At 45.4% G+C, this 22559-nt stretch overlaps 2 protein-coding genes across 7 annotated transcripts; one reads left to right on the forward strand and one right to left on the reverse strand.

Moving 5' to 3' along the window:
• Window positions 1-3438: 3438 nt before the first annotated feature.
• SERINC3 (serine incorporator 3) lies at window positions 3439-11507 on the forward strand. The gene is made up of 10 exons (XM_053958202.1): window positions 3439-3524; window positions 3990-4151; window positions 4596-4789; window positions 5539-5618; window positions 6315-6452; window positions 7280-7449; window positions 8168-8258; window positions 8659-8836; window positions 9649-9876; window positions 10576-11507. Exons 1-10 carry the CDS (start codon window positions 3486-3488, stop codon window positions 10712-10714), a joined length of 1419 nt encoding a protein of 472 aa, XP_053814177.1. The 5' UTR covers window positions 3439-3485; the 3' UTR covers window positions 10715-11507.
• A 346-nt stretch (window positions 11508-11853) lies between these two features.
• On the reverse strand, window positions 11854-21227 carry TTPAL (alpha tocopherol transfer protein like). Of its 6 annotated transcripts, none has more exons than XM_053958207.1 (5): window positions 21175-21227; window positions 19246-19698; window positions 18337-18530; window positions 16473-16583; window positions 11854-15729 (listed from the first exon to the last, which is right to left on the reverse strand). In XM_053958207.1, exons 2-5 carry the CDS (start codon window positions 19682-19684, stop codon window positions 15454-15456), a joined length of 1020 nt encoding a protein of 339 aa, XP_053814182.1. In that variant the 5' UTR covers window positions 19685-19698; window positions 21175-21227; the 3' UTR covers window positions 11854-15453. The 6 variants fall into 6 exon arrangements, with proteins under 6 accessions (XP_053814182.1, XP_053814185.1, XP_053814184.1 ...); XM_053958210.1 differs by lacking the exon at window positions 21175-21227 and adding an exon at window positions 21144-21150; XM_053958209.1 differs by lacking the exon at window positions 21175-21227 and adding an exon at window positions 21113-21144.
• Between the last annotated feature and the right edge of the window lie 1332 nt (window positions 21228-22559).

Raw genomic sequence — 22559 nt, forward strand, 5'->3', positions numbered from 1 at the left:
GTGATTTTGTAGAAGCTGTTAACTCGGATTGTTTAAAGACTAATTCAACCCGCTGGTGGTGCCAGCCATAGCAGTATTTTGCCCATTATCTCATGACTTACCTCCTCATGGATGAGGGCTTTGACAGCTGTTCTCAAAGCACAGCTTTAAAATCTGTTTTTAAAAACTGTTAAAATTCAGTTTTAAAATCTGAATGGTTGGGCAGAGCTCAACTCAAATTCTGGACTAAACAGCTGGAAAAGCAGTTGTTCCACGAAAACTGCAATTCTTTATGCTCTGGAGCTCAAATCAAAGCACAGATGTAAATGTAGCTTAAAGCTAAACAGAAGTCAAATAATTAGGAGGATTATATTAGAAAGGTGATGCCAATACATCTAAATTTGGAAGTTTATGCAGGCCAGAGCACAGTAAGATGTTTAGACCTGAATATGAGTCAACCCAATGCTACTGTAGAAACACAGACAATGTCTGAATGTAATTTTTTAGTTTTTACAGACAGTTTGACACAGCCATTCCAATTTGCAGTTCCCATCACCTGACTGAAAGATTCTGGATGGTCAAAGGATTCTTAAATTATAATGTGTCTGTGTGATCTATTACCTGCAGAAAAACAGCCCATGCAAAGCAGGAACCCTCACATACTCAGGGGAACATCAGGAAAAAATCTGCGTTTTTGTTAACACAGAAAGGAGACCCTTGAGAGTAACAAGAATAGCACTAACGCACAAGCTTGAGTGACAATTTTTTATGAGCTCAGTTGCACAAAGGAACTGCAGAGAACTGCTTTCAAATGACTAACATTTCCTTTAAATATTACCTAATTCCAAGGGGTTTATTCTAGGCATTTCAACTCACATATGTATGGGATATAATGTATAGATACAGAAGGGATGCACCATTTCTTTCTGCTGTCAGAGCTGATTAACAAACCAGAGCAGGGTATTTTTGTACAAACCAGGATAACCTCCTGCCATATCCTGTCTTGCTCCCAGAGCTGACAGTCCTTAGGCTGACTTCATCCTTATCTCCTGTTAAGCATGTAGGGGTTTAGGTGATGTGATGCAGAATCAGAGGGGGGTTATGCTGGGAAGTAAAATGAGCACTTGGAAATCTCTTGTTACGTGGACAGTGTAAGGAAAAAGCTTTTTATCTGCATCCCTTGTCTCTGCCCAGCATAACCCAGTGGAGGATCACCAGCACTTAACAAAACTATTTTTCTCATAAATTTCCTGAGAATAAAACACTTTCAGGTTCAAGATTTAGATGAGTTTCATCACTGCATTACTAATACACAATATTCCAATGTATTTGAATTATTTGCCCAGGATTACTGGGACACAGAATTTGTGATTGTGCCTTTATTCTGCATATATTCACTGGAACAAACAGTGAAGAAGCAGGGATATAGCAAAAGCTTTCTTACAGATCCAGCTGGTGCAACCAGAAGGGTAATAAAAATACATTAGCAATAAAGTAAAGGCTCATCTATTATCTGAAAGAAGCAGAGTTCCAATGATTTATGGAGTGACCTTTTTCTGAAAGAAGCCTGGATGTCCTCATGAATAAGGCTGATTGCAAGAGATGATACTGTTAACATAGCGTTCATATATTCTGAGTGTTAAAACTACTGTGGAAAATAAGTGGCAGGTTTACTGGATGCTCTTTGTCATTTCTTGGCAATTTTACATGGCAGTAAAGCTGTCGTTCTGATTATTAGTGCCTTTCTGTGATGGAAGCAGGTTTTTTGGACAGGGACTGTGTGAAGGGTCTGACAGAGTGTAAAGTGATGTGCAATAGCTGGAACAGCTAGAGCCAGAAAATATGCTGTAAACCCAGCTGGTCCCAGTTCTGCCCCTGCCCTGTGATATTGTGCAACACTAATGCCAATTAAAACCAATGCAAACTGCTTTCCTAAACCTCTGTGCAAACTTTTGTCAAACCCTTGTGCTGTTACATCATCACAGCCAACTCTCATCCATTTCATTTGCTCCCAGACTTTTGTGAGGAGGAGTGAAATCACTCGGCTGTCCCTCTCCACCTCCTCCAGGCTGCAGCCTGTGCAGTGTGCTGTGAATCCAGACCCAGGGAAGCCCCTGTGCTCTCCTTTCACAGCTCCCCCACCTTCCTCCTTCCATGTTAAAGGAGCTCACTTGTAGCTTTTGCAGCTGTGCACCTTCCAAGCATGAACTGAGCCTGGTGTGAACTGCTGCAGAAGTGTCTCCTTGAGAAACTCCACCTCTGAAAAGCTCCTGAGCTTTCCCACTTCCACCCAGAGCTCCGGTTTAACACTACAGGGCAAAATTCATGGACACCCTTCAGTGCTCAGCAAGTCATAAAGGAAAAGAGGGGCAGCAAAGTGGTATTAGGAAAAGGTTCTTCATCCAAAAGGACAGGCTGGGACAGGCTCCCCAAGGCCACGGTCCCCAAGCCTGCCGGAGCTCAAGGAGTGTTCGGACAACACTGTCAGCACACGGTGGGATTGCCGGGCCTGTCCATGCACGGCTGTGAGCTGGACTCCATGATCCTGATTGATCCATCCCAGCCTGGAGCGTTCTGTGCGATGTGAGACTGGGGCACAAGCACTTGTCTGTTACCACGATGGCTCAATGGTGGGAATGAGTTACAGATTCTGCCACGGTCAAACAGCTTCGAGAGGCTGAGCAGGACCGCGGCCCCCGGCAGGGCAGGTGACAGCAGTGTCGCCAGCCCCTGGGCCACGGCCATTGCTCACACCACGATCCGCACAGGCTCGACACGAAGTGGTAGAAGGCTTCCCGCTGGCTTTTCCCAGCATCCCGGTTGTGGCGGTGGCGCCGGTGAGGTCACGGTGACGCGGGTGTCGCTCACACGGCCGTGACGCCTGTCACCGCGCCGGGCGCGCCCCGTGGGGCCCGAGGGCTCCGAGTTAGCCGGGGCACGAGGCGCGCCAAGGCGCCCCGCGGGCTGCCGGTGCCCAGGGAAGGGAAAGGCGGTGTGCTGTGTCACAATGCCGGGCGGGCCGGTGCCAGCCCCGGTGCCAGCCCCGGTGCCAGCCCCGGTGCCAGCCCCGGTGCCGGCCCGCGCCCGCCACCCGCGCTGCTGCCATGGCAACGGCCGCGCGCCCCGGCGCCGCCGAGCGCCCCCAGCGGCCGCGGGCTGCTATGGAACGGCTGCCGGGCTGCCCGGCGGCCTCACTCATTGGCTAAAACGCTGTAGGAACCGCCCACTCGCTGACCTTCCGGCCAATCAGCGTCCCTCCCTTCCCCTCGGCGGAGGCGGAAGAAGTGTTGATAAACAACATCGCCCCGCCCCTGCCCTCGCTGACCCTCCCGCTCCTCCCGCTGGCGCGTGGCTGCATCGCGCCTTCTCATTGGCGGGCGGCCGCCTTCGCGCTGGGAAACAGCCAATGAGCGGCGGCGGCGGCTCGGGGCGGAGCCGGGCTGGCACCGCCCCCAGGCCGCGGGCTGTGGGCGGAAGCCGGAAGCGGGCGGAGGGGCGGCGGCGCCATGGGGGCCGTGCTGGGGGTCTGCTCGCTGGCCAGCTGGGTGAGTGCGGGGCTCCGCTCCCGCCGCAAACCTGCCCCTTCACACCCCGGGCCTCCCCTTCCATCCCGGGGAGCGCGGCCGGCCCGGAGCGGTGCCTTCGCTGGCGGCCCGGATCGGGCCAGGGGTGGGCACCACGCTGCGTCCCCGCGGGCGCAGTCCCGGAGCCGGGGCGGCTCCAGCCGGGCACCGCTCTGCTCCGAGCGGCTGGAGCCGCCCCTGTCCTTGCTGGGGGCCCGCCTGGCCGGAGCGGGTGGCTGGCGGATGGGGCCCTCCCAGGCCGATAAACCCGGTTATCTCCGGGCTGTTCGCAAACACGCTGTCGGGAGCGCCGATTAGCGGTTTATCTGTGCGGTCCGGGACGGCAGTGTCTCGAAATGGGGTTCGGGTTTTCCCCTCGGTGTCGCCTAACGCGTCGGTGTCAGCTTCGAGGGGAATGCCCTTACTATTCCTGTCTCTGCCCTTCAGATTCCCTGTCTGTGCAGCGGTGCCTCGTGTTTGCTGTGCCGATGTTGCCCCAACGGCAAGAATTCGACAGTGACACGTCTTATCTATGCCTTCCTCCTCCTCCTCAGTACTGCACTTGCCTGCATTATGCTGGCACCAGGCATGGAAGAGCAGCTGAAAAAGGTATGGAGGGGGAAAACCCTATTTTCTGTTTTAAATGCCATTACTTGTGCCAGTGACTATTGGTTTTCTTTACTTGGAATGGATTGTGTGTGACACACAAACACCCAAGTGTCCTTGCTCCTGAGTTAAGAGGCTGCGTGTACTGAATGGCTTCTGGCTGAAACAGCAAATTCAATGAATGTTCCTTTTTTAGTGCATACCTGATCTCTGAAATCTGACCAGACCTGGAGATGGTCAGTTGTTATCAGAGGCCTGCTGCTGTGGAATCTTAATCTTCCTGGGTGAAAAGTGTTGACATGGGGAGAGACAAATGATAATAAGATTTTTTGTTCTCTGATCTCTCAGAAGTTTGTTGACTAAAAGCCTTGGCTGTTACAGGACTTAAAAAATGTAATTGCAAATGCAGATGTAAATTCACAATTAAATGTGTCTGTCTTCATGCAGATACCTGGATTTTGTGACGAAGGGCTTCACACTCAGATCCCCCACTTGGAGGGGTTTGTCAGCTGTGATGTGTTTGTGGGGTACAGAGCTGTCTATCGTGTCAGCTTTGCCATGGCCGTGTTCTTCTTCCTGCTCTCCTTGCTCATGATAGAAGTGAAAACAAGTAACGACCCGAGAGCTTCCATACACAATGGGTATGTGTGAGCCAGCTGGCTGCCCTTCCAGCTGGTTTCCTCCTTCCAGCTTCTCTGCTGAACACAGTGGAAATTCCTTTATGCACACACAGACAGCTTCAGGTTTCTTTTGGACCCAGTACAGAGTAGTGCTTTGGTTTCCTTAAAAGCTTCCTTCTTATGTAAGATGTTCAGTGTCTGGGTTTGAGGGTGCCACTCTGAGGTGGGGTAACCAAAAGGGCAGTGCTCTGTATTTTCACAGAGATGTCAGATTGCAGCTAGTTTATATTTCCAACCTTGTGCTGCCTCTGGCACATATTGGGTCATTCTCAAGACCAGTCTGACTCAGCCAGGAGAAACTGGCTTCTGATTTCCAATTCCCTGATTTAACTGAGTTAGTTTTGGGCTAGATGACTGAATCATCATAGAGTCATTTAATTGGAAAGGGACCTTTGGAGAGCATAGGATCATAGAATTATAGAATGGTTTGAGTTGGAAGAGACCTTAAGACCATCCACCTCCAACCCCCTGCCGTGGGCAGGGACACCTTCCACTAGACCAGGTTGCTCAGAGCCCCATCCAGGCTTGGCCTTGAACACTTCCAGGGATGGGAAGTCCTCAACCTCCCTGGTCAACAGGATCATATGATCCAGAGCCCTGCTTGGAGCAGGACCAAGCTGCTTACAGATCACGTAGCACGTGACTGCTGTGTGTGAAGTGACTGTGTGTGGAGTAAGACCAATATTAATGACTTCTATCTTCTTTTAAAGGTTCTGGTTCTTCAAGGTAGCTGCCATTGTGGCTATCATGGTTGGAGCGTTTTATATCCCCGAAGGGCCTTTCACAAGAGGTACAGTTAATGTTCATCATGGAATTCTGACTTGTGTAAGCCCAAACCTTTTCACAGATTAACAGGCAATACTGAAAGTTCTTTGTAGAAGATGCAGTTTCTGCCCATCTTTGTTGGAGTACCTTGGTCCATCCAGTATTTTGGTGACCAGCTGAAGTTATGGCAATAAGAAATCTCTTTTCAACCAAATAGGTTTTGGTTATTAATAATTTTCTACTTCATGGGACAGTCACTACTGAGCTGAGTCTTCTGACACTAGACTGGGGTAACTTGGGACACTGACAAATGTTAAATACTTCCTAGAGTCTCTGAAAAATCTGTGTGGGAAACCTCTACTGTGTGGCCACATCAGAGGAACTTGAAAGGGTTGTTGACCCTCAGAGAAATGTGGCATGATAGCACTTATGTACACAAAGATGCCACGTGTTAGATGTTGCCTTCATTCTGAATGTGTTGGGCTGATCATTCCCATGCTCAGCTTGACCAGCATTGGCTGCATCCCTGATTAGCTGGGACTCCTTCCATGCTCCTGCCAGATTGAGGCCAAAGTGATTAACAGCACCTACATTTCTAATTACAGTTTCAGTTTTTTTTTCATTATTTGTCTGCAGTATAATCAGGACCTTTTTTGTTTTTAAACTGAGGTAGCATGCACATGATGAAAGCTAACCTTTTTTTTCTTGCACCCTTTTCTAGCTTGGTTTTGGATTGGTGTTTCTGGAGCCTTCTGCTTCATTCTTATCCAGTTGGTTCTACTTGTGGATTTTGCTCACTCTTGGAATGAGAGCTGGGTTGAGAAAATGGAAGAGGGGAATTCCAAATGCTGGTATGCAGGTAAGAGTCTTAACCTGTAAAGGATTTTTTTGTACTGGCCAGTACCCTGCAGAATATCATTTACTGATCTGCAGACATACCTAGAATTAAACTGCACAGTGTCCCTGAGTCACTGCTGTAAACACCTGTAATTAATAGCAGCAGTGTTTCCTTTTTCTTGTTCAATAAATTGCAAAATATTTTAGGCTTGTGAGTAGCACATCTGACGGTCCTAATAAATCGCCCTTGCCTGGTTTGCAGGGCATGTGCAGAGCTCAGAGCCTGGTTCTCTTCAAACCTGAGCTTTGCTCTGCCCCTCCCCTGCTGTGTCCCCAGGAGCTCAGTTGTGTCTGTGACAGTGACCACTCTGAGTGTGCCTTGGTGCCTGCTCCCCAGCTGGCCACTAATTACAAAGTGCTAATTGTTGTGGTTCTTAGCTCATAGCTAAGAATGCTGCAACAGTATTTTGTAGCTTCTTACAAACAACAGAGTGGAAACAAAAATGGGTGACCTCAAGCACAGGAATCCAGGGCAGGTAAATGTCCATGAGAAGTGTGCAAAAGCACACTCTCATTATGCCACTGTGGCCTGATAGCAGTTAAACTAATTAAACTGCTGCTGCAAGGCAAGTCCTGTTTCCCTGATGGCAGCACTGGCCTTTCTCTGAGCTATGCTGCTTAGTGAGCCCAAGCAGAAATTTAGCCATACCTGGCAAAAATGTCTGGTTTTGTGACCCAGACTGCCAGGTGAGGAAGAAAGACTGTCTTATTGCAGTGTTAGCTGGACATTAAGCCATTTTAGATGTACTATTAAAACTATATGTGTAATGTAAAATTTTTTTCCTCCAGTTCTGCTGTCCTGTACAAGCTTGTTCTATGCCTTGTCCCTGGTTTTTGTTGTTCTCTTCTACGTTTTCTACACGAAGCCTGATGACTGCACTGAGAACAAATTCTTCATAAGCTTTAACATGATCCTGTGCATTGCTGTCTCCATTGTTTCTATCCTTCCAAAAGTTCAGGTATTTTCTCTTTTCTTCTGACATACAAAGCAGGGAATTGAGAAGGATATAATAGCAGTTCAGTCAGACATAAGAACTTTAAAACTTGGCTAACATAGCTATGCTAGTTAGGAGCTTAAAAAAAAATCTTGCTCTGAAACCATGGCACTACATAGTGACACATTTTCTGAAGAGAGGCTTTTTTGAACATGGTTTTGGACTTTGTTTCCATGTGGAGGACTGCTGGCATGGTTTTAGTGGTGAAGGCCCTGGCAGAACAGAGAAATCTGTTGGGAAGTAGCAAAATAGCTGGAGATTTATTTGCTTAATACTGTGGCTTTGAAATTAGGGGTAAATTTGTTTTAGAGGAAAGTTTGTTACTCGGTTCTGAACTGGTATTGCTCAAATCACGTGCTAGAGTCACATCTACAGAATTGCTTGAAAAGGCTGAGATTAACTCAGTAACAGCCCTGTACTGAGTTAACAGCCCTGAGATTAACTCAGTAATTGAGTCTTGGGCACAAAAAAAAAAGGATTTGGTTTGTTTATTCTTTCTCTATTTGAGTTGCTTTTTGCATAAATTATATAACTCTAAGGAGTTTCTTCCAGTCTTTTGAACATAGAACAAAGCCCAGTGCATTTCTACAGCAATGATTTTCATGCTAGTAATAGTTTCATCTGTGGCAGTGGGGTAAAACTTGTCCTTTTGACCTTGGCTTGCTCTTCTGCTTTGGAACAGGAACATCAGCCTCGCTCTGGCCTCCTCCAGTCCTCTGTCATCACACTCTACACCATGTACCTCACTTGGGCAGCCATGTCCAATGAGCCTGGTAAGCAACTGGCTGTCTTGAGTCATATTTTGGTGTGAAAGCAGAAATTGATGGTTATTACAGATCACTCTGTGGGAATTGCTGATCTGTTCAAATCAAATCCAGTGAGGCTGAAAACCTGACTTGACTGAAACCATCAAACAGCCTCCTTGCAGAACTAAACTGGGGAGTTGTAAGGGGGGGGGGAAAGAAACAGTGTCAGGGAATTCTGATGTTATTTATTTATTATACCCTTGTTTAGCTCACAGGCAGGAAAAATATTGCAGGCAATTTCTGCCTCTGGAGAATTGTAGAGATCAGCAGTTAAAGAGAATGAAAAATTGCAAGCTTACCTGTCATCTTTTCTTAGCTAAATGCTGGCAAAGCTCATCCCTCTAATCTGCCTTGAAATCCCTTTCAGAAAGAAACTGTAACCCAAGTCTGCTGAACATCATCACCCAGTTAGCTGCACCCACAGCTGTTCCAGCCAATGCCACTGTCCCACCTGCCACTCCTGCGCCACCCAAGTCCCTGCAGTGGTGGGATGCCCAGAGTGTTGTTGGACTGATTATCTTTGTCCTTTGCCTCTTGTATTCCAGGTAGGATCTGCACTGCCATCCAGTGATAAAGAATTGGGGTTTGCCTCCTTTGCTTGAATCTGGGTCTAGTGCAAAATGTACCTGCATTTATTCACATTCAGCTGCTGTCTCAGGCCCGAGGCCAGTGTTGCTGATAAACCTGTGTTTTGCTTTGTGCATGAGGATAAGCCTTGTAAGCCCGATCCAGATAACAGAACAATGTGTTACAAGATGATTGGAGGGATGGAGCACCTCTCCTGTGAGGAAAGGCTGAGAGAACTGGGTTTGTTCTGCCTGGAGAAAGGAAGGCTTTGGGGTGACCTAATTGTGGCTTTCCAGTGTCTGAAGGGAGCCTACAAGGAACATAGAGACTCTTACAAGGACATGGATTAAAACTGCAACAGTAAGTTTAGATTAGATATTAGGGGAAAAAATCTTTACTGTGAGAGTTAAGAGGCACTGGAATGGTTGTCTAGAGAAGTTATGGATGCTCCATTCCTGGAAGTGTTCAAGGCCAGGCTGGATGGAGCTCTGAGCAACTTGGTCTAGGTGTAATGTGTCCCTGCCCACAGCAGGTAGATTGGAACGAGATAATCTTTAGGGTTCCTTCCAAACCACACCTTTCTATGATCTGGGACTAGGAATGCTGTTTAATTAAGTTAACAAAAGCTTGGATGAAAAGGAGGAATTTCCTTATGCTTCCACATGGATTTCAAAAATTATTATTTGCTAGTCCAAGGCATTCATTGTGGTCCATTGCTTCCTTGATTGGCAAACACAACTGACTGTAAAAAGGAGTTGTTAACCAGGTCTCTCTTTGGGTTACACTGCAGCATCCGCTCTTCAAGTAACAGCCAGGTGAACAAGCTGACCCTGTCTGGCAGTGACACTGCCATCCTGGAGGAGACTGTGGGGACAGGCAGCGGGGCAGCCGAGGAGGGAGAGGTGCGCCGTGTCACGGACAATGAGAAGGACGGGGTTCAGTACAGCTACACCTTCTTCCACTTCATGCTCTTCCTTGCCTCTCTGTACATCATGATGACACTCACCAACTGGTACAGGTAAGAGCCAGAGGGGAGGTGATGGTTCTATGTGCCAGTGTTTCCATGGGGATAGGAGACTCCTACTCCTACCAAGCTGGTGAAGGTGCTGTCCCTGTGCCAGTTGCAGTAGAGCTGTGCCTTCTCAATTTAGCGTTACTGAATTAAGATGTGAGAAGGCAACACAGCACAATCAGCAGCTGTGGTTCCAGGGCACTACTCTAGAGCTGCAAGGGCAAATTGTGGCTGCAGTTCTTCAGCTGGAGGAGTAGCAGGAAGGATAGACATGGAATTGGTTTCAGCTGGCCTCCTGCAAAGTTTATTAGAAGCCAGCCTGCTCTTCATCCTGGCAAAGATGTGCAGGGACAGCTGTATGTGCTGCTTATCAGAGATGTGATTTCCTACATCTGTTGGAAACACTTGGACATACCCTCTGCTGCTGCAGCTCAGAACCACTGCTTCCAGGACATTGTAGGAATTAGCAAATACTTCCTTGAACAGCAGCACATCAGTATGGTCAAGCAGGCTTGAAAACTGGGTTCCAAGAACAGCCTGTGATGGAGCCACAGGAAACTGCTGGCTTGTCTCACTATGTTCTCACAAAGAGTCTTGCATTGGAGTGCCCCAAAGGATTGCCCTCACTTCAGATTCATATGAGAGGTACCAAGGAACAGGGGCAGGTGCTTTCTGTGTTTACTAATGAACTTCTTTACTTTTTAGCCCTGATGCAGATTTCAAAACCATGACGAGCAAGTGGCCAGCCGTGTGGGTGAAGATAACCTCCAGCTGGGTTTGTCTGCTTCTTTATCTTTGGACCTTAGTGGCTCCTCTTGTCCTTACTAATAGAGACTTCAGTTAAGTTCCTGCACCTGTCTGAGCTTACAAAAGTGGGGAACTCTTTGCTGACAGCCAAAATGTTCATTTATCGCTTTAGTTACTGTTTGTTATGTTGGTATTAAAATGCAGTTGGATAGACAGTTATATATTGCATAATGCTTGATGCAGCATCAAAATTATCAGTTATCTATTTTAACCTTTTCCAGGGTTATCTTATTACTGCATTTTTAAAATTCACTACAGATATGTTGTCAAAGCACAAAAGGAATTATCTATTCTGTCCAAAGGCCACAACCTTCTACTGAATAGAAGTTAACATTTAGTTAAATATGAAGTAATATATTTTAAAGGACAATTATACTCAGCATAATGCACTACTATGCTCATGCTTCAGTTTCTGGAAGTGTAAGCCATGCTGCTTGATTTCTACATTCCACTGCTAAAGTTTATTTACAGTAAAAGTTTATTTAAATTACTTAACTTTGTGTTGTGGCAAAAAGCACCCTTTTTCTTCACCAAAAGAACTACTCTGAAGTTGAAAAACTGGTTAACTCTTAATTCTTTTAAGACAAACTTGCCCTTTTTAAGAGGCAATTTCTATGATAACTTCTTTTTTTGGATGTTTGCCAAATAGAGTGGTAAGTGTATGAGCAACTTAATCAACTTCATGATTATGTTGGAAAACAGAGCTTATTGATTGACTTCAGTTGTCCAATATGCTTAATAAAAGTAACAAAAATGGAATTATTATTATTATTGGCTCTAAGGCATTTGCACTGTAAACTCATTTGAATAAAGCAAACTAACTACTGAAAGTGGCCCAGCTCTGTTGAAGTGTTAAGAAGCAGCAGTTCCTTCTGCAGTGGAAAATAACCACATGCAGTGCTCAGAGCTGCAGTGTCCAGGTGGATGTGACTGGGGGTTTTCTCTATGCAGTAAATACTAAGTGACATATTTCTTTTGAAACAAACAGTAGTTTCCTTGTGAGTCTGTGAGTGTCAAATCCTGTTCCTTGAAGTTGTTCAATTCAAGTAAATTTTTGTTTCCAGCAGAAAGCAATACCTTTTGCTAATGCAGTGCTGTGGTGATTATGTGTAGTAGCAGCTGTATGTAAATGTGGAATTTGTGTGTTATTGACATTTACAGTAAAAGATCCCAACATGACACAAGACAAATGTATTGAAAATATCAAATGAGCAGCTGTTACAATGTGTTTAATCACCCAGTCATGCATCATAAACTTACACATTTTTGACAACTTTGTTTTATAAAATGCAATATAAAAATAAATTTTATCAAAATAAGATGTACACTTAACCACCCAACACCTCTAGGCTCACATATAACAGAAAGCAAAATTAATATTTGAATAACACTATGATTAACTCATGCCAAAATGAGATTTAACAAAAATGATACTTCAGCCAGTTCCTGAAAATACCTCAGGGCTCGTAACACCCATTTACAAGAGTATAAATTCAAGTACTTTTATGTACAGTTTGCAGCTACCTTTTGTGCCACCTGAAGCCAATGCAGTTCAAGTATCCTTCCTTACTGGATTTCTGTGTTGGATTTGGCAGGGATGGCATATGCACTGGAAAAGGCATATATAACCATGGAAAACAAAGTTATTTCAAGTGGAAAGAAGGAAAAAAGTGGTTGTGCTGTAAAATCCAAAAAAAAACCAAACAACCCCCAAGCAAAAAAACTACTCCCTCCTGTAATAAGGAGATGCTATATGTGACACAAATGTTTATTTTCCAAATTTCCCAGAAATTCTGGGAACAAACTGATGTCTTTGCTACTGAGTGCTAAAGCTCAAAGAACATTCTCAGCTCTGTAGCCAGGCACACATAAGCCAGAGCTGTGCTTTCTGTAAGACATGCCAAGCACTGGTCAGACACACTTCAGGGTCAGAGACACAGCTCAGTGAACCTGCAATTCCTGCCTCAGTTCTAAAGCCAAGGAACAGCAAATTAGAAATGAAAGATGCCTGATAAAGCCTGGCTTAATTCAGCATCCTGACATCCACTGCCCAGAAGCCAGCTTTAAGAAAAAGAAGTTCTGGAGGCACAAGACTGGGACTTTTCAGCACTGGCAGCTGTGGTGGTTTAAACTCAGCCAGCACTGACTCCTGTGAAGAAAATCCTACCCCAGCCAAACCCAGCACAACCCTATAACCTCATTTATTATGTTTAAATCATATTCTTTATTCTTAGTGAGCAGAGGAAAGAAAGGGGTGAGGTGGATCTAGTCTGCCTACTATTTAAGGCGTGCAAGAAAATATAAAAGCCTGAAAAAGTGTGAGTTTTGTAGAGGTTCCTCAGCCTTCTGCTGAACACCACCAGATTTATTTCTTTTTGAAGGACACTAAACAGAATTTTGAATATCCGACTTTCCTCTCTAGTAGTTACATAAGGGGATGAAAGTAGCTGTTCCTACAGTCACTATACCCCCACTTCTAACCCTGCAACACAATTAAGGAAAGACTACCAGTGATGCCTTCATCTCTAGGTAAAATGGTCCATTTTGGTTTTTTCAGTTTTACATTGTGACTGGAATTAAGAGGCACTGAAACAACAGAGGCACCACTCTGTTCTAGCAGTTCAGCAGTGTGGGCAACCACTCATCTGTCCAAGTCCTGGTGCTGTGTGCTACTGGCTTCTAGGTGGAAAAAAACTGAATTAATTTCTGCAAAACAGAGAGCATATTCTGGTCACAAAGGAGGAGCTGCCTAGCAATACTCTTTTACCTTACTTTAAGTAGATGAAAAGGGTAGTTGGTTTTTTCCCTGCACTAAAGGTAATAGTTATCAAAGAGGAGTTACAATTGACTTCTAAAGGTAAGAAAAACGAGATGCTTTCACTGAGGAAAAATAATATCTTTCCACATTTAACCTAAAACTGTTCATGTGATGAGTTTTCTGCTCCTACAGATTCTGAAATGCCACCCAGAAAAGAAAAAAAGCTTCATGGTTTTACCCCTCTTCAGAACAGAGTCTCTTTTTATGTCAGGATGACAGGTATGGCATTTGCCACCCCTGAGTTCCAGGATGAGGTCTTCTGCCAGGTCAGGAAGTCATTACAGTCCTAGAGGAGTCTCCTTTTGGCAGTGCAGTCATGCTGCAAGGGGACTAAGAGGAAGAAAGACATTCAAAACAGAGTTTGGCACTTTGAAAACTGAATGTCTGAGATCCTCAAGATAATTTAGTTTTGTATTTACAGAAATGTAACTGGTGCCTGTAATCACATTTGGCACTAAATCAAGATTTCATCCAGAGAAAGTGCTCTAGTGATAAGTTCCCAATTAGAAGGGATGTTCTTTTCCACCAAACAGTGAATTATTTCATCTTGAAGTAACAGACTGTGCTTTCCTCGTCCTCGTGAGGTTTCCCATCTCCACACCATTATAGTGCAGAAAAATGTGTGCAAAGAGTGTGCTGAGAGTTAAGTCAAGACCATTAAATAAAATGAACTTGGGGAGTGGGAACAGCTTATTCAGACACAGGTATCTTACCCTGGTTTGACATCAATGTTAGTTCTGTCTCTAGACAAAGACCTAGAAGCACAGGCATACAAGTTACGGGTAAATATCACAGAGATGATTCAAGTCTAACTTCATACAGGAACATGAAAACCAAAGACAAAAGAGGTCAACAAAGTCAAAAACCAGGTTGTAACATTTCACAGAAGAGCTGACAAGCACAGTGAACAAAATGCTACAATATCAGGAAATTTAAGAATGTGCTTTTAAAAAGCTTGTCTGCATTTGGTTTCACAGACTTAAAACTCAAATTCAGCCCAAAGTAACAAGCTAAAGCAGCACCTTGCTGTCGTACATGAAATATTGCCTTCTAGACATCACATGCCAACTGCTACAAAACCTCCTCACACATCCTGGGTATGAGGTACTTACCCAATTCTTTATCTCAACCAGAAAAGAACTGTCAATGTGGGAAAGTGGCTGACACAGCTTTCTTTTATTTGGTCCTGAACCTCATTATTTGAGGCTGTTGTCCAATCAAAAGCCTCAGTAAATGATCTGAAAAACTTGCTTTTTTCTGAAAATGAAGATTGCATCTGCTGTATAAACCTTGGTATAGACGTTATGGTAGTTAATCCATCGGTCACAGTTCCTCCAACTGTGAAGAAGGAGTTTAAGAGATGATCTCCATACAGGTATTGATGAGTAAATTTTTTTTTCTGTATTAATTTGAAAGAAATGTTTCAGAAACACCAACTCACAATGTGAACCACGTGACAGAGGACAGGCCAAATTAGACTTCTATGGTTTTAAGCAATCTTCACTATAGAATTATATTTTGCAGGTTTCAAAAGCCATTTTCTTTTTTTCACCAGTCTTTCATTACTGGTGTTTGCAAAAGGGGAAGGGACCAGATAATCACAAAGCTTGTAAGTCATCCTCACTTTTCACCTGTGTGGGGTGGGGACAAGAAATTGTCAAGCTTACCTATCTGCAATATTTTTTTTCCTTTATCATTAGAAAGAATAGGCCAGTTTGCACTATTCACACAGAGGTTGATGAGCCTCAAGTCTTCTACCTAACTTTGCTTTTTGCTTTTACTCTCCCGGAACTCTGCCTTGCCCCCGTTGTGCCCTCTCCAGCTTCCTTTGGTTCTACAGTGTAAAGTGCCTCAGCAGTCTGTCCCTAAACTGCAGGTTTAGGAGTAAGGCAGAGTTCACAACATCACCTAGCAGAGCAGATCTTAACTGTGCTGGAAATCTTCCCTGCAGTGCTTTGTTAGTAACAGTAATAGAGCTGAGGTTTCATCCCTCGCAGGGAATCGTCACACTGCTTTTCATCAGCATCCCCACTCACTAGCAGATCGTGGGGAGAGCTGTCACAGGGGAGCACCAGCTCTGAGAAATCATGCAGGAAATCCTCTTCAGAGGCCAGCAGCAGCTCGTTCCAGGCAGAGATGTCCAGCTTGCCTGCAGTGCCACCGTACTCTTCAGGAAGGATCACTGGAGGAATGTTTTGGTGAAGGGAATTCAGATCACAGCCATGAAGAAAAAACTGAAGGAGAAAGCAAAAAGAGCTTTAAAATTACTGCATATCAAACACTTTGCAGCAAACTGCTGGAACAGTCAGCTAACAAGCTTACTTTGAGCTAAAGAACAGCTTTAAGAACTGATGTGTTCATGGGCAAGGGGCAGCACAGAACAGTGAGCAGGTGCAGTCAGACACACCAGTGAGAGAAGTCTTGAGACAAAATCCACACCTTGTCCAGACTAAATCCCAGCAAGAGAGACTTGACAAGTGCCTGGGCTGAGGTTCCAGATTCAGTTCACCCCCAAGTTTGCTCATGGGATTTAAAGTACTTATCCTTGTGGACAAAAAAAAAAAAAAAAAATATCATCCTTAGCAACCACAGTCCTGTGGAGAGGACACTTGTGCCACATAAGACCCTTGCTTAAGGGAAAAGAGCAAGCAGTTGCTCTGTCACAGTTTTCCTGTGACACTGCCTCATGAACTAAGTGCTACTGGCCCAAATAATCCAACCACAGGGATAATGTCCTGGATACAGAGCATATGTACTAAAGTTCCATATTAATATTTTGCCAGTATTGAGTTCCTCGAAGTTTCTGTCTCACAGAGAATTTTCCCAACAAGCATATTTTTAAAAATTAAAGCAAAAAGTAAAATGGCACCAACATTTTTCTAACTGTCAAGTATTATAATTTTTCTTTTTTTTTAATTTAAGTGTAGCCAAGCAAGGAACTTACAAATATTAATGTTAAAATCACATAGATCCTTACCCTGTTTGCAATCTTCTCCTTCAGAAAAGGCTTGATGATTGCAAAAATGCCTTTGAATATACGAGGCTCATTTATTATGTTAACAGCCTTTATTCGAATGGGGAATCCATCCTGAAGGGTAAAGAAGATTTTTATAATGCAGTTTAAAAAACATTTGCCATCTTTCTCTTTTTAAAATTTTCTGAGACTGACTGCCAGCACAACCCACTGGTTCCCCAACTTTAATTTGATATACCAACATAAACCAATACAACAGAAATTCAACTTGTTACAGAGAGCAGTCCTAGGATGACATCTGTGAGCATAAAAACAAAATCAAGGGACAAGAAAACCATCAAAAAATACACTGTTGACAGTAAATCCTCATTTCTATTGTTGGTATTTATTTCCCTTGACAAAAACACTTAGGTAACCCCTGTCCTTTGGATATTCCCAGCCTTGATAAGGATGCAGTCACAAAGTGATGTCTGCAGCCTCTGAGGAGTGCACCACACTCAGTGCCAGAGCAGGCTGCTTCTAAGTGTGTCCAACAAGATTTGGTGCCCAAGACACTCTAAAATGTGTTTTTATGTGAAGAAGTAATCTAATATCACTAGGAAACACTGTTTCCCATACAGGCCAGTTTAAAACAACAGCTTATTATGGGATTTTTGCTGCAGAACTTTATTTGCAGAAATATTTTTCATAGGCAGAAGCTCATGATCAGCACTTAAGGACCCAGTGAGGTTTCTTTCCCCTATAATGAGTCTACATATACAAATAAGTCAGTGCTTGGAGTGAAAAGCAGATAAGAGGCACTGCTGGAATATTTTTCTCCATAGGAACGTCAGTGAATTACCTCATCTTTACAGGAGCTGCAGCTCAGCAAGGTTGATGCAACACATTTCTATCCCACCACACCTTTATATCCTTCCCCAAGTCCAGCTATTGTTTTGTGAATATCTTCCAGTAGGAACAGCAGGATGCCCATGACTTTATTTGTACAAATTAAATATGGACTTCCAGTTAAATGACACATCTAGATCATAATGTAAAGGAGTGAGTTCTTATAAAGGCCTTCCTTACCTCACCAATCTCATCTCCTACACTCTCCTGATTCCCCCCATGGATACAATAAAGGATGTAACCAGCTCAGGCCAGAACAAAATAATGGAATGAACGCATTCAAGAGAAGTTTTCTCATCTCACTCCTCTAGACTGTATCAACATCAAATTAAATTATCAGACTTTCCTGCCACTTTGGCCAGGCTACTCCCGAGTCCATTCTCCTTCCCATTTTGCCCAGCTTCACTTTGTTTATACCTTTGCTCTAACTTGCTCTCCAACACTTTCCTTCCACACATCCAGGCAGAGCTATTTTCATTACTGTCTCTTTTGCTGCCCCTGTGCTAAAGAAGCCTCTGCCTTCAGGGCATGGATGGAAATCTTCCTCAAATCACACCCATTCAAAAGTCCTCTTAACATTTTTGCAGCACTTTTTGCTGCACTTGCCCCATGATTGGCTCCATCTTGGGTGACAGGAACCATTTAAATATCAGGCCATTTCCTCACTGTCTCATCCCTAACTGTAATTCTCTGCTCTCTTTCTTCCTTACCACTACCTAGCTAAACTGCTTTCGTCTGTTCCAACTCAAAGTCTGCATTTGTAATGCAAATTTAGTTTTAGGTATGCAAAAGTCAAAAAAAGGGACAAGTGAGGTAAGTTGGCTGCAAGGGTGTGAGAAACTGGCTGGGCAGAGACTTGTTTAACTCTGCTAGTGAAAGCCAAAATGATGACATTTGTGGTGACATAGTTAAGAACTCTACACACAGAAGCAGTCATTTACAATGCACAAACTTATTTTCCCACCAGTTCAGGTCTTACCTGAAGAATTCCAATCACTTTTTTGGCTACAAAAGGACCAAAATGAGACGCCTTAGATAAGCTGACTCCTTTGTAGTCTGCCAGGATTACAATTCCATTCACCTGGGTCTCTTCGGACTGAATGAGTTTTTCTAAGGTTAAGTATATGGCACGAATGTTCTCAGTAATCGGATAATTACTGGGTGTCCATCTGTCTGAGGTTACAAGACAGGGATGGTAAGTCGGAAAGTGAAGATAAGCTAACAATACACATTCCAAAAAACTGATTTTCTGTTTTCCTGGACTCAAAAGTTAGTCTGTATAGCCACAGTTCTAGTTCAGAGCAGCCTTTCTTAAGCAAGAGGTAAATGGCAACTCATGTTTACTTCAGGGAGCAAAGGCAATGGTTTTAAGAACCCCGTTCTCCACCCAGCACAGCTCATTAATAGCAATTTCAGCTCAGAAAGAAGGCAGGTAAATGGAAGAGAGGAGAATGAATGAAGAGAAATTTATAGCAAGCCTGGCAGCACCAAAAGCACATGAAAGACTCTGATTATTTACACAGGAGTCAGAGTTATAGGCTTCTCTCTCTGCTTATTGTAAAAACAAATGATGAGCTTCTAAGGGTAGGCCAGCAGCCCTGTTTCAATCGGAGTGACTCCATAATAATTTTCCTTGAATTGCCTAATATTTCATCGACCCACCTCACTGCATTTTCATTCTGGCATGACTGCAGTTATTGCTGACAGAGGAAAAGGAACTGGAATAATGCTGGCTAAGGACCAGCACGTCCCTTCCCCAGTCAGCTTTTCAAATTTGAGAGAGCCCACATACTCTGTGCAAGTCACCACTGTTCACAGCAGAGGAGGGAACAGGCTTTTGGCCCAGACACACCTCGAGGATGGGGAACAGAGACACTCAACTGAGTACCTGGGCGGATGCAGACGACGTGACGGCCCTGTGGGTCCCGGTGAGGCAGCACAGTGACAAAGCCTGACTCCAGGACAGGCTTTATTGCAGATGGCTTCAGGTTACTGAACACCTCTGGCCAGGTCCTCCTGCAGGTGTGGTAGTTCACCAGGAGCTGAAGAGCTCGATCGTAATCAAACTTCCTGGCTCGGAGGAACCTCAGCAAAAAAGCATCGTCCAGGCACGTCCCCAGGGAGGGATAGTCCTTGCACACCATATCCCGGAGCGCCTGCACGTCACGGAGCCTCCATTCAGGCTTCTCCTGGAGCTCCTCCCGGGCTTTGGTAACAAGATCAGGAGACAGGGTACAAACATACTTTGGCCGGTCTGGCAGGAGCTCGTTGTCTGATGGAGACCCTGCTGACGGACTTGTCCTGGTGCAGTCGCTCTCTCCTGACATAATGCAGCAGGAATCTGTCGAAAAACAAGAGCTGCACGTGACAAACAAACCCACAGACTTACAACCACAGTGACTGTTTACATATTTATTATCTTCTGAATCCCTCTGTTTCCTAACTGAAGACGCTGCCTTTCCAAGAAGCAGCGCTCCAGTCAAGGCACACTGTTCATTTTAATTCTCCTACCAGGATTAGAAAGTGCAAGTTACTCTAATCTCTTTATCCTACCTAGCAGGTAGGATGCTACCTTGGATGAAACCTAACCAATTAAAGTTAAAACACAGAATTACACAGCTTCACCGCAAAACGCAGAATTTAATTTGCTTTAACCTTTATTTTCTATTTCCAGTTGAAAACTAAAGCAAAGCAAACATCCCAGTTTGTCATGATTCTCACATTTGGTCAAATTACACCCTCTTCTGAGAAGCTCCCCCATCTAAACCCAGACAGCCAGGTGTTTTCCTTAACTTCTCTGGCAAACACATGCACTTACCAACACCTCTGCCCAGGGGAATGTTTTGAGCAATTCAGCACTCGGGAATATACAAAATGGCTGCAGTGCACAGACTGGATGAGCAGGTAAGAAAATTGCAGACTCTTATGCCAGCACTGCGTGGGAATTGAGGCTAGCTTAATCTAGTTTTAACTTTTCCGTGTGATGTCAATATGTCTGACCTGGGAGCTGAAATTCCAAATCCAATCACAACTGGACAGAGATGAGTAAAAATTAGAAAATAATTCCTGTAGCTGGACCTGGGGCTGGCAGGGAAACATGGCTTTATTTTGCTGAGCTGTTCGCACTCACTCACAGCACATCACACCGCTCCTGGCTATCACACGGACCCGCGGCCACAGGGACATTGTCACGCACACCCCCTTCCTCCTGCACTGACACAGCCCTCAATGCCTCGCTCCCACCTCACCTTCCCCCGCTGCTCGGGACGGCCCCCGGGACGCGTTTCACCGGGGTCCAGCCGGGGCTGGGCAGCACCCAAACCCGAGCGCGGAGCGCCCGCCCCGGCACAGGGGCGAGGAGGCTGCCGGGGACCGCCAGACCCCGCGCAGCCCCGGGCCCGCAGCCCGTCCGTACCGGAGCGCCCGGGCCCGCAGCCCGCCCCTACCGGAGCGCCCGGGCCCGCAGCCCGCCCGTACCGGAGCTCCCGGGCCCACAACCCGTCCGTACCGGAGCTCCCGGCCCCACAGCCCGTCCGTACCGGAGCGCCCGGGCCGGCAGCCCCCGGGCCCACAGCCCGTCCGTACCGGAGCTCCCAGGCCCACAACCCGTCCGTACCGGAGCTCCCGGGCCCACAGCCCGTCCGTACCGGAGCTCCCGGGCCCACAGCCCGTCCGTACCGGAGCTCCCGGGCCCACAGCCCGTCCGTACCGGAGCTCCCGGCCCGGCAGCCCCCGGGCCCGCAGCTCACCCGTACCGGAGCTCCCGGCCCCGCAGCCCACCGGTACCGGCGCTCCCGGCCCCACAACCCGCCCGTACCGAAGCTCCCGCGGAGCAGCCGCGTCCCGGCCCCGCCGCCCCGGAACGGCCCCGGCCGCTCGGAAGTGACGCGCCCGCCGCGCCTGCGCCATGGCCCGGGGCGGGGCCCGCGGCCGCGGCGGCGCCGGTTCGGCTCGGCCCGGGGCAGAGCCGGGGCTGCCTCCGACTTTGGCATCTGCTCCGTGCAGCGAGAGGGAGGCCCGGGGACGCTCCCCGAAGGGACACCGGTCCTTCAGTTCCACCTCATCCTCTGTGACAACGGCAGGCCACGAAGGCAGAATTTTATATATATACACACACGTATATATATATATATATATACACACACATATATACATATATGTATACACATATCTACACTCAAATATATGTAAATAATACGTGTATTTTATGAAACACATTTTATAGATTTTATAGATACATTATACTTGCAAAAATACATTTTGTATGTATAGAATGTATTATGTATAAGATATATTTTTATTATGCATATATGTGTGTATATATATACATATGTATGTATACATATGCTTTCAAATACACTTACGTGTACACTTAATGTGTACATATGGATATATGTATCTTATATGTGTATATAATATATAATATTACAATGTATATATGTAATATATATATAATTATATAATATACAGCAAGTATATTTACATATAGAATCTACAGATTACATACTAATATATAATATATAATCACATATATAAAAATACATTATATATATATATATATATACACATATATATGCACACACACACATATATAAAAACAAATATACCCTATATATCCTATATATTTTATATACAAATATTTATGGCTCTCCCTGCCAGCCTGAGCTGGTGTGGGACCACTGACCACAGCTAGAGCAGCCTCAAAGCAGGCTTCAGGCAAGCATATATATATATATATATATATATATATATGACATATATAAATGTTAATAAAAGGAGAATTTTGTGGTAGTTTGGCTTCAGTTTGGTTTTTGACAGGACAGAAAACCATATTATCCCACAGGAGGTCAGGTGGTGATGCCTGGCCTGTCTGCATGGAATTTGTAATAAAAGAAGATGGTCACTCCCAGGTTTGCTGCATTCAAAAGGGTTCGCTGGGGAGGGGGAAATGCCGCCTTTAACCCCGCAGATGGAGGGACGCGGAGGGTGATTGCAAACGCCTCAGCATCGTGCAGGGATGTCCCTGGGGCGCGCTGCTTTCTCCTGTCTCTCGCTGTAAGCCGTGTTCTCCGCCAGGAGAGGGAGTCAAGGATAGTTGGACAAAGAGTGGGAATCCCGGGAGCCTACAGTGGGAATCAGGGCCCTTCTGCAGCATGCAAGGTTCAGCTCTGATTTGCTGCTCTGCCAAGGGTTCACCCTTCC

Source organism: Vidua chalybeata, chromosome 17, assembly GCF_026979565.1.
Source record: "Vidua chalybeata isolate OUT-0048 chromosome 17, bVidCha1 merged haplotype, whole genome shotgun sequence".
Lineage (NCBI taxonomy): Eukaryota > Metazoa > Chordata > Aves > Passeriformes > Viduidae > Vidua > Vidua chalybeata.